Source organism: Vigna unguiculata, chromosome 3 (genome assembly GCF_004118075.2).
Source record: "Vigna unguiculata cultivar IT97K-499-35 chromosome 3, ASM411807v1, whole genome shotgun sequence".
NCBI classification, from domain to species: Eukaryota; Viridiplantae; Streptophyta; class Magnoliopsida; order Fabales; family Fabaceae; genus Vigna; species Vigna unguiculata.
The window spans coordinates 37,311,373-37,327,741 of record NC_040281.1 but is presented as its reverse complement, the minus strand read 5'-3'; the positions used below and the strand labels follow the sequence as shown (position 1 = coordinate 37,327,741).

General features: G+C 32.9%; 1 protein-coding gene across 1 annotated transcript; it reads right to left on the bottom strand.

The window, feature by feature from the left end:
- Positions 1 to 3,893: 3,893 nt before the first annotated feature.
- Positions 3,894 to 5,927, bottom strand: LOC114177229 (protein TORNADO 2-like). Its single transcript, XM_028062496.1, has 2 exons — positions 5,284 to 5,927; positions 3,894 to 4,427 (listed from the first exon to the last, which is right to left on the bottom strand). The coding sequence occupies exons 1-2, from the start codon at positions 5,779 to 5,781 to the stop codon at positions 4,116 to 4,118; spliced, it is 810 nt and encodes a 269-aa protein (XP_027918297.1). The 5' UTR covers positions 5,782 to 5,927; the 3' UTR covers positions 3,894 to 4,115.
- Between the last annotated feature and the right edge of the window lie 10,442 nt (positions 5,928 to 16,369).

Genomic DNA, 16,369 nt, shown 5'->3' with positions numbered 1-16,369 from the left:
GCACAGTTCCTTTGGTCAACACATATTAAATATTTTGGATAATATTGTTCTATTTCCCCCTTCTTCACACTTCTCCAAAGTTGAAAATTAATGTACAAAATTATTTTATGTATTCCCAAAACTGATTTTCAAAATATAAAAATGATAACAAAAGGTGAAAAACGAGCGAAATGGAATTACCCATGAAAAAGGAGAAAAATTTAAAGTGTTATGAGTAAAATTCTTCCCTTTTTTCTTTAGCTGTCACTAATTTTTTAACAAGAAATTTCAAAATGGACAAGTCTAATTATTTAGTCCCGTTTCGTCCATAGAAAATGAGTTACCAAACGTAACTTGTCTCGTCCGACGGATTTACCCATAGAAAACTACATTGTTTATTTTATAAAAGTAATGTAAATATATATATATATATATATATATATATATATATATATATATATATATATATATATATATATATATATATATATATATATATATATATATATATATATATATATATAATTTAGTCTAAAGAATGTAAGTTTTTTAAAATAAATTACAATTACCAAGAATATATTTCATTTTTCTTTAATGTTCATTTTTACTTTTTATTTATTTTATAAAAGGAAATATCGATTATTAGGCAATATGTAGGTAATTTCATATATAAGACCATTAAAAAGGACTGTACCAACTGATTTGGCAGCCTTAGTTTTCATTTAAATAAAGTGGGTTGGGCTTTGACAAAAACTAGTATGGGCTCATGACCAGCTAGAACTGGTAACTATTCTCAATAACAAGATTTTCCTCAAAACCGAATTGGAAACTAGTTTCTGCACCCCTATCATTTTCTTCTTGTACCCATCATTTCTAGAATTTATTTTCTGGGAATAAATAATTTTGGAATTTTCTTTTTAGAAGTCAAACATCCCCTACTTCTACGGAAAGTATTTTTTGGAAGTTTTTGATGGGGTGAGAATTTATCTAGTTGTTTAATGTTCGATTGATATGATCTGTCATTGGAGCTACTCAAAACCAGTACACGGGATGAATTTGGATTTTTATCGGGATATTTTATGCTGTTTTTTTTATTGTGTCTTTAAAGATAAATTTGGATTTCATCTGATTTGTTTTACGCTATTTCTTTTTATTATATCTTTAAAATATATTGATTTACAGTAATTTTGATATTTTAAAATATATTAAAAAAATTATAATATTCTATCGTCAGTATAGTTTTAATGCATATAAGATAACACTAAAAAATCTCAATAAAAAATGTAGACTCAAACCGGACTAGTTTGCCTCCAAACCGCTGCTTAAGACAAAAACAATACGGATATAGTGGGGGCGTAATGGTTATCTATATTTCAAATTACACATTTAATCGCAAATATGATTAATTTTCTTATATGATTAACTATTATTTGACATTTCAACAGTCCTATAACATTATTAATTACTTACGAGATATAAGATTTTATCAGTACATATTTTAATAACATCAAAATATTTGACTTGATTACTAATAAGCCGCATAAATGTTTTGGTTCAATTACAATAGTTTACTATTAGTTAATTAGGAAGCAAATCTAACCATATTCACATATAATTAATTAGTTATTATTTTATGGCTTTACCACAACTAAATTATCTTAATAATTTCATGATTGTAATATTTATACATTGATAATTATACAAACTCCTTAAGAAAAACCTTTTATATTGGTTATTTGAGACATTTTAGAAAGAGTATTTATTAATGTGCATGTCTTTCGGTTATTATCAAAGATTTATTTTTTTAAATCCATTCAAACAGTTATTGTTATGCTCATTAAACAAGAGTCACTCATTCAATTTTAAGTTATTGGTCTTTAACATGTAATGACGTGAAAGAGTTTGCTTAAGCCTCCAATTAGCAACAAGTGAGAGGCATCGACACAAATATACCTCTGAGGGAAGCTCCATGACTGTGAACATTGAAAGTAGAAGTATGTAATAGGGATGTTAATTAGTTTATTCACAAGGACAAGATAAAGGGGCGAATTTTCCTTGGTTATTTTAAATAATTTTCCATGTTAGTTATTTAATTATCGGATTAAAAAAATTAATAAACGTTTACAAATTTGTCATTGTCAACTTAGAAGTTTGACTTACCTTATTTTTTAATAGTGTTAATAATAAAATAAAATGTTGGATTAATACACATTTTCTTATCCACACATATTAATGTCACATGTAATGATATTCATCTTAACAATTAACGACCTTCTTAGAAAGAAATTTGTGACTTTAGCTCTAATATTAAATATTGAAATGAATGCTTATTAGTAGACCAAAATCTATAACTTATAATTAGAGTGCAATTATTGTTATCTATAACTTGATAAACTTTTAAATAGTATGTACATGGGCAATCCACCCTTATCCAACAATTCAAAATTCCTTTGTTTCTTTAACATGTCATTTGTTTATATTTACTAGAATTCCTTCATGCATTTGCACAACTAGTTAAGAACAATAAAAGAAAAAGCAGACAATCAAGAGTTCTTGAAGAAGGATAATCAATCATGGTTATTGATAAGTGAGAAAAGAAAAAGTGATTATGTTCATATAAGTTTTTAAGGTTTTGTAGGAGAATGTCCCTACATGTGTGGTCCTTTGGTCTCCTAGGGAAGCTATAAAGTTGGAGGTACATGAAGAGCAAAATCAGTTGATTGAAAATGTAAGCACGAGATACCTTTTTCTAAATAGAGCATATATCACTATAACTTAATTGGATGTGAGTGTAATGTCAATGTACTAGTTTGACTTAATGTTTGTTTTGGTCTATCTCTAATATATCATTTGCGTTATAAGTTTATTGAAACTGTAGGCTTAACTTTGTTCAGCTCTAATCCTTCTATAATATAGTTATCTAATTTAATCCTACTATAATCCTTTCCTTTATAGTTGTTATTATGAGACCAAGACGTACTTTCTAAATTTACTTAATGTCCTAGTATCTAGTTGTTGGCTGATCTTTTATTGTTTCAATGATTCTTTGAGGACGGTGCAGGGGTGCCTGCAAAAGATACTCTGATACTTAAGTTAGTACTGGTGATGTCAAGGATTCAAAGAATATTTTAATGCATAATCAGAGTATCTTTTGCAGGCATAGAACAATGTGTTATTTATATCTTTTTTACCTGTGAGTCTTACCTAGAATGGGAAATGGGCTTTTAGGTCCAAATACCTCTTTTAACTGCTTCTGGATCCAGTGACAATTGGTGAAATTATCAGGGGATCCCTCGATAATTACTGGTAGACGACTGAGTTGATAATGCCAAATACCGCATACTCCATGGGGTATTCTGAGTATGCAATACCCAGTAAGCGGTCATGTGGGTTTGAGTTGTTGGGTACTTCATGGGTTGCCTAGTCACTTGAGTAGTTATAATTGGATGTGGGGTCGCTTACTCTATACTAAGGACTTCGTTAGTACATAGTAGGTGGCCTAAGAGGATCGTTATTGGTTGCTTACTCTGTACTAAGAGATTCCTTAGTACAGAGTAAGCGGTTTAAGAGTGTCGTTGATGGCCGCTTACTCTGTATTAAGAGATTCCTTAGTACAAAGTAAGCGGCCTAAGAGTGTTGTTGATGGTCGTATGCTATATACTAAGGGATTCCTTAGTACAGAGTAAGCAGCCTAGGGGGTTGTTGATGGCTGTATATTATATACTAAGGGATTCTTTAATACAGAGTAAACGGTCTTGGGGGTTGCTGATGGCTGTATACTATATACTAAGAAATTCTTTAGTGCAAAGTAAGCGGCCTAAGAGGTTGCCGATGACCGTATTTTGTATATTGTGTGCAATTGCCCTTGGTTCGAGATATGGTTGAGACAATAGTGTCTTGAACATACTCAAAAGTTAAATGGAAAAACAAAAGTCTTGTAAAATTTAACATCAAAGCAAATAACACAAATCAATACATTTTACGGATTTCTTCGTTTCTCTAGAATAAAAAAAAAAATCCAATAATTAAGAGAACACAAAATGACCCAGTTCCACTCTCCACCCCAATCAACATTTAGTGTTCATTATCTAACCCTAAGATTTCCTCAAATTATGAAACATATTGGATGTTCTGAATCAAGAGTAACCTTGCTTGTATTTGCGAAAGAGGTCATCCGTTTTGGTATTCCTAAAAGCAAAGCAGCCAACCAAATACAGTGCAATTAAAGCAACAAGAGTAACGATCAATATCACATTGGCCCTTCTCCACTCCACCCTTAGGGTTGCCAACAAACCAGCTTTGCAGGAGTCACAGTTGTAGCAAAGTTGTGCTTGGTCGTTGCTCCATTTCGTGCAATCCATGTCTTCTGCCATGTTGATGGGGCTAATCCAATACGTTGGGTTCACAAACGTGTAACCACATTTTGTTGGGGGCTTGCAGCACCCTGACTGCATCAGATCAAAGTGCAAAATAATAAAGCTCAAACATGAATAACATGCAAGGGGGCAAAAGCTGAAAGAACAACACGTGGTTGAGGAATCCCCGTTAATTTATTCTTTTAACCTTTTCGTTCTCTCGTTTTTCCTTTTTATCAGAAAACCAGATGGTTACTTCAGAGCTTGCTATGCTTCGTGAAGAAGATTGTGTTTGAGGGGAATATAAACGGTTTAATGCTATATAAATGCGAGGGTACCGAACTTTAAACTATGCAGTTGCATGTTTCTAGAGAAATTATGTTAGAGATCCAACCTTGAGATAAGACAATTTTATATGAATGAGTACCAATCTCATCTTACAAATTAGTTTTGTAGGATTGAGTTAAACTTAAAATTCACTTCTTAACATGTTATTAGAGTCATAAATGTAAATCTATCTAACAAAATTTATCATTTATTAAGTTTATCATATCAATCGCTATATAACTACCCATTAATATTAAGTCTTATATATGAGATGTGTTGAAAATTACACATAATTAAAAATAATACAATTTCTTAATATATAATATATAAATAGGTGTAAATCTTATTTTAGAAACTGATTTTATACAATTAAATCAAACTTCACGATTGAATTAGAATTAAAGTTAAAATTGAATGTCCTATTAGAAGAAAAAAATTACAAAAAGGCAAGGATATATATGGAGGATATATATGGAACTATTTTAACCCAGAAAATCATGCTTGCTGTATAATTCAGAAAAGGTTTAGTACTAATAACTGAATTAACTAGTTCTTTAATTACAACGAATTAGTGAACTGGGATGTCATTGGAAAATGAGAGTTCGTTTATTTAGTTAATTACCTGAATGGGGTTTAGGTGTGCGTTGAAGAAGTCCTGCGCCGTTCGGTAGCGTTGATCCAACTCAGCACATATCTTTGACGACATAAGACAGCTTCTAACGTTGTCCCATCTGTTGGAGCTTCGTACTCTTCGGCGAAGCCAAAGTGAGAAATCATCGATACGATATTCCAAGTAAGAACGATTGGGTTCAATGTTGCCATGGCCTCTAAGGGTGACAGCATAGGTGAAAACGACCAAGCTAAGAAGCAAGACAATAAGGAGGAACATGGCAACGAGGTAGAAGACGAGAAGCGAAGGGATTCTCCAGAAGGCTCCTACAAACCCTGCCAGAGCCACCAGAAGTATGAGAACCCCCAAGATTATGACAGGCCATTGAAGGATTTTGACGCAGGAATCTGCTGGCTCTGTTGTTAGCCAGATCCCTGCAGCAATGATCGGAATTGAGAGAAGCACCGCGACGAAGTTGATGGCCCCTATCACGTTGTTGCTGAGTGCCATTATGGTTATAATTACGAGGATGTTATTTGGTGGTTGATCTGAGGTTTAATTAGATACCGATATAGATGAGTCATGGTTACTAATTAACCCCACGTGAATTTGTTCCTTACCTTCGATTCTTGCATGCTTCTTTGGCAAAGTTATGGCATTTTAATAATTGGGTTTTTTCATGTTAGGTCATATTCTAGGAAGACTTTTGGGAAAGGAATAGCTTGTACATTAGTGCAAAGGAGAAAGAAAGTAGAGAGGCATGAGAGCAATGTAGGTCTTTTTTGGACAAATATAAGAAGAAAGAATCCACTCGTCATCGTGCCTTTGCAGCAGCAGCATGGGTCTAGCTATTCTATCACTTTTGGTATTAATATTTTATTTCAACTTTTTCAGCAGCATTACTGTCGAAATTTTAAGTGTTAGGTTAAGTTACACATCGTTCTTCAAAATTTAAATCTCATTACTTGTCAATCCTTTGAGGCATTGCGACTTTGCCCCTTCTTTAGAGAATTTGAAACTCATGTTGCATTATTTCATTTGAAATAATTTTATATGTTATTTTATTTATTTTTAATAACGAGTTAAATGTAATTTTGGTTTATGAAAATCTTCATATTCCACAAGGATATTGTTTATCTTTCATATTCTTTTTTTCTGTACAACTTCCAACGTCATGTTTACCTTCGTATTTATAAGAGAATTAGTGACACGTGTTCTGAAGATTTCACATAAAGCATAGTACGTACTAGAGGTATATGAAAGTATATCATTGAATTGAATGAATGGAGTAGATATACAAGGTTGTTGTTAGTGTAAGTTGTTATTGAACCCGAACCTAAGCGTGACCTATTTTTCTATTACAAGTCTTTTTTATGACTTAGCTTGGTATATTTAATATTCTGGCCTTGAAAACATATGTAAGGAATGTGTTTTATAAGAAGGATTATAAATAAGTCAACAAAAATAAGAGAAATTTAATAAACAATACGTTTTTATGTAAATAAATAAATAAATATTCATAAGTTTTCATCTTATTACATGATAAAAAAAATGAGAAAATTTTTATAAGTAAAAATAATTAAAATAATATATAAAATAAAAAATATTTAATGAAAATATCAAACCTATGTAACCTTCCGTTATTAACAACTAGATATATGATTACATACTCTCAAAATTAATAATTTTTTTTTTAATTTTTTTTTTAAATTATAGTAACTAAATTAATTCAAAAGAAACTGAATTTAATTTTATAAAGTGCAATATCAAATTTGAGCTTTATAAATTACAGATATAATTTTAAAAAGCTGGTTAAAAGTAATAAATTATGTACAAACGAGAAAATATTTCTTATAAATTATTATATAAAATAAATTTATTAATTTTTAAAATTATTATCTTTAAATGTGTAATAATAATTTATAATTGAATAATAGTATAAAAAAAATACGGTTCCATTTCTTTTTATATTTTGCTTCTTTTTATTAGTTATTTTATTTCTTCGTTATATATATGTGATATTTATATCAAATAATTTAATAAATTATATTACCTCTAAGAAAGGTGGAAATACAAGTCATTAGTAGCGAGAGCATGAGTCAATTAATAATTAGCTTAAAACTTTAAAATTATATTCAAGTAGTTATGATGCACAGATACGATACGTGTATCAGTGTATCAGATACGTATCCGATACATCAATACGTTTATTTTTAAAATACTAAAAGTTACGATACGTGATATATGAATATTGAAAAGTATACAATAATTTTTACAAACATAATAAATATATGATTGTTAATGTGTGAATCTAAATTTTCTAAGACCAATTATTTGGGGAGCCAAAACCTGGTAGCTAATGTTAGTTACCAATTTAAAAACCAATTAATAATTGAAATTATTTTAATTATCAATCCAAAGACCAATTATAATTTTTTGGAACTATTTTAGTTGTCAATTTGGTCACTATATAGTGAATAATTATTTTTTGTCACTACAATTGGTCATTATTCAAAGATTTTTTTTTAGTGTACTATGACTTTATAAATTAGATACTTCATTGATAAATATCGTTAAAGTATCCTAAAGTATCGGACACGATACATGTCGAACACGGATATATATATATATATATATATATATATATATATATATATATATATATATATATATATATATATATATATATATATATATATGGTATAATTAGTCGTATAGTACCCAATTTGGTGCTGGAGTTTCTAATTGGTACCCGGTTTAAAAAAAGTGTCAATTACGTACCCAAATTAGTTTAAGTGCACCAATTGAGTCCATTTAAGTTGACGTCGTTAGAAAGGTTAACGTTGACTGATACTGGTTGATCTCTGAATTAAATTTGGAACACGTGGAGATTAATTTTTAATGACGTGGAAAGCTGGGGAAGAAAATTAAATATGTCTTGTAATGAAAAATTAAAAAAAAGAAAAGAACGAAAATTTAAAAAAAAGGGCGATGAAGTTAAAAAAGAAGTCGCAGAAGCATGTGATAAAAACGTGAAATTGGGGAAAGGTGACGCAGGAGAGACGAACTGGTGGAGGATTCTTCGCGAAGTGGTGGAGAAATTGAAGGCAACTTTCGAACACTAAAGTGGAGACTTGAGAGCGACTTGCGGGCCATTGATAACGAAAGGTTGGTATTATGTTTTTTTTTTGATTTAGTGATTAGGGTTTTGATGTTACGGTTGATTTTTGTGAAGTTTTGTTGATTTATGTGTTTAGGCGCAGTGTATTTGAAGCTTTTTTAGTTTCAATGTTGTCTTTTTTGTTGCCTTTGAGTCAGTATTACTTTATTGGTTTGTCCCCCATGATATGTGACGGTGACGGTGTTGAGTATGTGGTGTGGTCCCTTTTTCTTAATTATTGTCGGTGTGTTGGTTTGTTAGTGGTATTGAGTGTAAATTGTGTGTTATTGTTTGGGTTTTTTGTCTATTTGGCAGGGATATAAAGTTAGGCATATAATAGTTGCCATGAACGACGCAAATTTTGAAGTAGTGTTTCACCATGGGGGAAGGTTTGTCAATGAGGGGTCACTGAAATACGGGGGAGATAGTAGTACTTTGTTGTGTGATCCTAACAGATGTAGTTTCTTTGAGATTATGTCAATTTTGAGGGAGATGGGTTATGTGAATGTGAAGGAATTGTGGTATTCAGTGGGTGGGGGTCTGTGTTGGAAGGAAGGTTGGAGTTGCTCAATGATGATAGAGGTGCGTGTCATATGGTGAACATAGCCACCCTGAATGGTCAAGTGCACCTTTATGTGGTCCACTTTGTTTGTGAACCTCAAGTAGTTCATATGATAGAGGACCAACCTGTTGTGGAGGGGGATGGTGGGGTTGCTGGGGAAGAAGTTGCTGTCTAAAGTGAAAATGAATCAACTGATGGGGATATTGGAGAACAGGTTGTTGTTGAGTGCGAGGATGGAGTGGCTAATGAAGATGTTTGTGTTGGGGATGGTGAAGAGGAGTTGGTTGATAAGGAGAATGGTGTGGGTAATGAAGAAGGTGTTGGGGATGGTGAAGAGGAGTTAGCTGATAAGGTGAATAGTGTGGCTAATGAAGAAGTTTGTGTTGGGGATGGTGAGGAGGCCTTGGCTGATAAGGTGAATACAGAAGACCATGTTGAGGCTGAAGACATTGTTGGGGATGGTGAGGATGAAGTTGGTGGAGAGACGGACAGTGAAGAGGATGATGAGTACGAGGTTAGTAGTTGGACTGAGTATGAAGGTGATGTCATGAATGAGGACGAATTATATGATGTCAGGATTGATAGAGATGATATGGAGGACGAACTACATGAGGTTAGTGTTGGATGCCATGAAGTGCCTGGGCCAAGTGGTAGTACTCGAACAATGTCACAGGATACAAATGTGTATGCCAGAGGGATTTCTGATAATGAGTGGGAGTCTGAAACATTAGATAGTGGTGACCATAGTGATTCAACAGATGACGATAGAGACAACTATGATCACTTTGGGACTTTTTCAATGCCTAAAAGCATGGAAGACTACAAGTGGGAAGTTGGGACCTATTTTGCTAAAAAGTAAGAATTTACAGATGCAATAAGAACTTATGGTGTCCATAGTGGGAGGAAACTTAAAATATTTAGAAATGACAAAAGAAGAATATGTGTGAAGTGTTTAGGTGCCAAAGGTAAGTGTAAATGGTATGCGTATTGTGCTTATAAGGCTGCACAAAGTACATGGCAACTTAGGAAGATTATCAACACCCACACATGTTGTAGAGAATTTAATGTACGTTTAATGACTTCTAAGTGGTTAAGTGGGAGACTAGAAAAGACATTAAAAGAGAACCCAAATATTAAGCTAACTGATCTGAAGAACAAAATAGGGAGGAAATGGAATATTTGTGTTTCGAGGTCTACAACCTTTAGGGCTAAGAGTATGGCATATGCCAACATTGATGGATCATTCAGAGAACAATATAAGTGAGTCTATGATTACGCTCATGAACTTCTAAGGTCAAATCCAGGTTCAACAGTTAAAGTTCATGTGGATGAGAATGAAGGCAATCCCATATTCAAGCGGTTGTATAATTGTCTTAAAGCTGCCAAGGATAGCTTCATTTCTTGTAGACCTATAATCAAAGTGGATGGGTGTTTCTTAAAGGGAAAATATGAAGGGGAATTGTTAACGGTAGTGGGCAGAGATGGCAACGATCAGATGCTACCATTAGCATATGCGGTAGTTGATGTAGAAAATAAAGAGAGTTGGACTTGGTTTCTTGAATTGCTCATAGAAGACCTTGGTCGGCCAAATGAAAAGAAAATGCAACAAAGATGAAATGCAAATGTAGCTTGGAGAAGAAGCTTGATTATAGACCATGTGATGTAGTAGATGATTCTAGATGGTGCCAAGTGGCATATCACACTCTCCTTGCCCAAGTCACACGCACCATGCTTCCATCACATGCTCCTTGCTTAGTTCATGCTTTGCTTGCATCCAAAAGGAGAGCCACTCTAGTAACTCTCAGCCAATGGTAGCACATTGGGCTCGGCCCAAATGATCCCAACAAGTGTTCTAGCTTTTATTGAAAGCAAAGCCTAAACAATGACCCAATTTAAATCTAGACTACTTCCTTCATGCATCATCTCATATTTTAGAGATTTCTTTAGCCCATGTAAATAATGTAAAAAGCCCATGATTGACTTGATCATCTTGTGAGAGGCCCATGTGAATCTTTCTCATCATGCTTCTAGTGATTGGGCCTTGATATGGGCTTGGGCTTGTTGATGCACTTGAACTTGGGCTTGTTGGGGTCACATCACGGTTACTATGGAAAGCAGCATATTGCACACACCCTCAAGCATGGGAGGCTGTCATGAGGGAGATTAAAGAATTGAATTTAGATGCTTTTAAGCACCTGATCCATATTCCCCCTAGGCAAGTGTATAAAATACATGTTATCATTTTCTATTTGCTAATGGTATTATCATTTTGTCTTATTGCTTATGGTGTTATCATTTTGTTTTTGCAACTAGATTTTGGTCGAGATCCAAGTTTGTATCAAGACCAGCTTGTGATACTGTTGTGAACAACATGTCTGAGGGTTTCAATAGCACAATAGTGGATGCAAGGAGTAAGCCCATCATAACCATGATAGAAGAAATACGGATTTATCTCGTGAAAAGATGGGCATCAAATAGAAAGAAGATAGCTGCAGTTGAAGGTCCCATTTGCCCAAAAATTAAAAACAGACTAGACAAGGAGATTAAAAAAACTAAGTATTGGATACCAAGGTAAGATCTGCATTGTTTATTTTTCATTTTTCGTTTGTGCATGAATTTCATTTTGTTTTTTGTTGATTGGCAGTTGGTCTGGGGAAAAGCTGTTTGAGGTCAGTCATACTTGCATGACTGGGGAAAAGTTTGTAGTAGACATAGATAAACGAGAATGTAGCTGCTGGAAATGGAGCATAACAACAATTCCCTACTGTCACGCTTTGACTGCCATGAGATTCCTAAATTTGAATGGAGAGGATTACTTGCCACATTATTTTCTGAAGTCAACCTATGAAGAGACTTATTTGTCAATGATATACCCCGTCAATGGTCCTCACCTATGGGAAATGACATCATATTGTGATGTATTACCTCCTACCAAAAGAATCCTTCCTGGAAGACCAAAAAAGAAACGCATGTTGGAGTCTTGGGAGCTGAGGAAGGATGACACACAAGTAAGACAGGGTGGCACACGTAAAATGTGTGCCATATGCAGACAACTTGGACACAAACAAAATAATTGTCCCCAAGCACCTCCACCCCAGCAGCAACCAAACCCAACTCCATCTACTACACAACAAGGAGGCACACAACCAACTGAAACTCAGGCTACTCAAGCCCACCAAGGGCAACCAGTGCAACCCACTAAATCTCAGCCAAGACAACCACTTGAAGCACAACAGGGAACTGGAAGTGCGCCTATTCTACCATCACAACCACAACAGGCTACTCAATCACAGATTACTGGAAGTGCGCCTATTCTGCCATCACAACCACAACAGGGAACTTAAATACCTATGCAAAGTCAACCAACTCAAATTTCTTCATGCAATGTCATTGACCCACCAACAAGGCCCACCTTCAGAGAAAAATTATCATATAGGAGGGATCCAATTTTGAAGCAATGAGTTTAATGTGTAATTGCAGCAACTTTTTGGAAGAACATGGCTATTTATTTTGGTGTAGGGGTTATGTATTTTCAAGAACATGGTTATTTTGTTTGTTAAGTTTAATGTGTAATTACAGTACCTTTTTAGAAGAACAGGGTTATTTATTTTGGTGTAGGGGTTATGTATTTTCAAGAACATGGTTATTTTGTTTGTTAAGTTTAATGTGTAATTGCAACAGCTTTTTGGAAGAACAGGGTTATGTATTTTGGTGTAGGGGTTATGTATTTTGAAGAACATGGTTATTTTGGATTAATACCATTTTGGATTACTTATATGGTTCATTCGTTTCTGTTCTGAAGATGGTTCATTTTGGATTACTTATATGGTTCATTTGGATTACAAACATGGTTCATTATAAATCTATAATACAAGACAAACAAAATAAAATTCATTACTCAAACTTCTCATCCATTTAAAAACACTTCATTACAAAAGCAAACTACAAAATACAGACCAATTACATAACTTCTTATTCACTACATAACTTCCAAACCAATATTACATTAATCAAACCCAAACAAATTATAATCCTACTTAAAAACCTAACCCACTTGCCAGAAATTACAAGTGACTTTTCCATATGGTATATCTTTCTCCTTTGTCTAGCAATGGTAGCATCTTTTTATCCCCATTATCTTCGTTCAACCATTTGAAGTAATTGCACCCTTTAAATACATCATTGCCACCACTCCGCTGCTTACAAAATAAAAACAAAAACACACAGCCTCTGATTACAATCCACCATTGTAGCATGAATAAAAAAGAAATTAAAATCAATATACAAACCTTGAAGTTGGTGCAGCCCCAAAACTCTTTTCCAACATTCCTAATAGTTTTTGTCACTCTCAACACAGCTACCTCCCCACAATAACACATTGGTCTTTCACCCAAACCCCTATTCCAACCACCAGGGGAGGAGACGCTCTGCTACTATGAACCCCACGAAGAACACGAACACCCTTCTTTACGAGACATTGTGGAATTGAAAAACGAGAGGAAGAACAAACTGAATTAGGGCAGAACAAACTGTCCGGATATTGATGAAGAAGAAACTGGATTAGGGCAGAAGATACGAGAGGAAGAAGACAATGAAAATGAGGGAAAATCTTCTTTAAATGTAAATACCACGTGGAACACTGTACAATTATAATTTCAACCAGTCATGTGTTATTATTTGACACGTATCCCTTCTACACTGCCACCTCACCACTTTCTAAACGTCGTTTGGGAAAATTTAATGGTATGGACTCAATTGGTGCACTTAAACTAATTTGGGTACGTAATTGACACTTTTTTTAAACCGGGTACCAATTAGAAACTCCAGCATCAAACTGGGTACTATATGACTAATTATACATATATATATATATATATATATATATATATATATATATATATATATTATATAAAATACTTAATTACATAAATATGTTGGTGAGGCTTTTTTGAAAACTTACAAGTGTGAGTAATTTTAGTTTAAATGACATTTTAAAAACGTTTAATTTTAGCCTTTACATGTGTCATTTCCAAATTATAAATGATTAGAACTAGGGGTGTCAAAACGGGCCAGCCCGACCCGTTTTGACCAGGCCCGTTTTTGGCCCGTTATAAATGGGCCAGACCAGGATGGCCCGTAAGTGAAAAACGGGTTCGTTTATTCAACCCGTCCCGCGGACTGGCGGGTTGACAAGCTGGCGGGTTAGCTTTGACTTCTTTTAAAAAAAAAATTTGGAGGTCCAATCATTTTTTATCAAATCATTTTTTTCATCAATTATTTGTGTTAACAATGTTGATTTTAATTAATGTAACGACAAAATCTGAGATAGTAATAAAGATAGACCTACATGCTTTTAGATATGGAAATGTTTACCGCAAAAACAAAAAAAAAAAACTTGAAAATAGTTCTACCCAATATTTAGTGTAGGAAAAACATTACAATCATTTAATAAATATGTAAAACTTAAGAAGATTCATACTACAAAAACAAAAAGCAAAACAAAAAAAAAAACTTTTGTTATGATTGTTGGTCAGTGTAGATAAAATACTAAAAAACTTATACTTGAATTGAATGTTGTAGTTGTGTACATATATAACTCCAAATGAAAGGTATTCCTAAATTTAATTGGCATAAATGAATATTTATGACATTTTTTTGCCCTTTAGCATAGAGTGTTCTTTCTTTGAACCACATGTTGCATGTGCACTTTTTTTTAACTTAAAAGGCCCGCGGATTGGCCCGTCGGCTTAACGAGTTCTATTTTTTTAACTCGGCCCACTTTTTTTTTATGGACCAACGGGCCCGTCAAGCCTGACCCGTTTCGACAACCCTAATTAGAATGGATAAAAATCAACTTTTTTTTTTAATTTTTGATAGAATTAACATACTCGTTACTTTTATGTTATTTGTTCTGGATTTTGAAATTCGTTTTTTAAAAGTATTTTTCAGATTTTGAAAATTATAGAAAAAAAAAGTTAGTAGTCATTAGATTTGAAAATCTGATAAAGAAAAACATCAAATTTAAGAATCATGTTAATTAACCCATCCGATTTAGGAACTCAACAAATTTTGAAATTAGGTTTAGAAACTCTTCTTATTTTAAAACTCGATTTAGGAATTCTCCGTATTTTAATATATATATATATATATATATATATATATATATATATATATATATATATATATATATATATATATATATATATATATACATATATATATATAATATTGTTTTAAAAAATTTAATTAATTTTATTTATTTTGTGTATTCTTGTTTTGCTTTTTTATTATATTTAAATTTCTTTATATGTTTGGTGGTTAGATTGTAATGTTTGTTTGAAAAACAAATAACTAAAATTAAAGAGAATAAATAAACAAAACAAAAACACAAAAAAAAAACCATAAGCCTTTAAATCTAAATTAAAACAAAGATATAAAAAATAATCCAGTAGAGTATGTAATTGGATTTTGAAATAAGCTTAACCAGATTTCAAAATTCGTTAGAAAACTTAACTAGATTTCAAAATCATTTCAAAATCTGAATAAAAGTTTAATTGGATTTCGAAATTCGATAGAAAATTTAACCAAATTTTGAAATCCGGTTAAGACTTGTTTTGAATTTTGAAATTTGTTGTCTTACTACCAAATCTAATAGCGCCAACACCAAAATTTGAAATTTGGTAAACTGGATTTTGAAATCCCATTTTAACCCTCCAAATCCGGTACCTTTGCTTGAGATCACACCTCCTACTACAGATTTTTAAATCCGTTTCAACTATCAATCCTATGAAATTTGATAGCTCGTACATCGAAATTTGAAATTCGGTAGCCTCCTAAACCGGATTTCGCAATCCGCTTTTAACCCTCCAAATCTGGTGCTTTTGCTCGAGATCTCACCTCCTACTACGAATTTTTAAATCTGTTTCGACTATCAACCAAAACTAACCATTTTAACCGTTAGATTTAAAAGTTTTCGAATTCTGTTCGTTAACAAATTATTTCCAAATTATAATAAAAAAAGTTAAAAAAAATAAAAAATCAACTTACTTCGTTGCTGCGCTAATAAGACAATGCGTGGGGGAGAAGGGTTGTAATTGTGGAGTGCAATGTTATAAAGTGAATGAAAGGGTTATGCGACGTTAGGGAAAGAGGGTTGATGAAAGAGAACAAATAAAAAGAGAGAAGTGAGGAGAAGAAATAAAGAGATGTGACCCTAGGCTAAGGTTGTGTTCTTTTGAGAGGAAGGATTAGAGTGAGAGAAAGAGGAAGAGATTGAAAGGATTAGAGGGTGAAATTGATATTGTTCTTTTTAAGGGATTAGGAGGTGATTTTAGAGTAGATTAGAGAGTGAAATTGGTGAAAGTTTGAGATTGAAT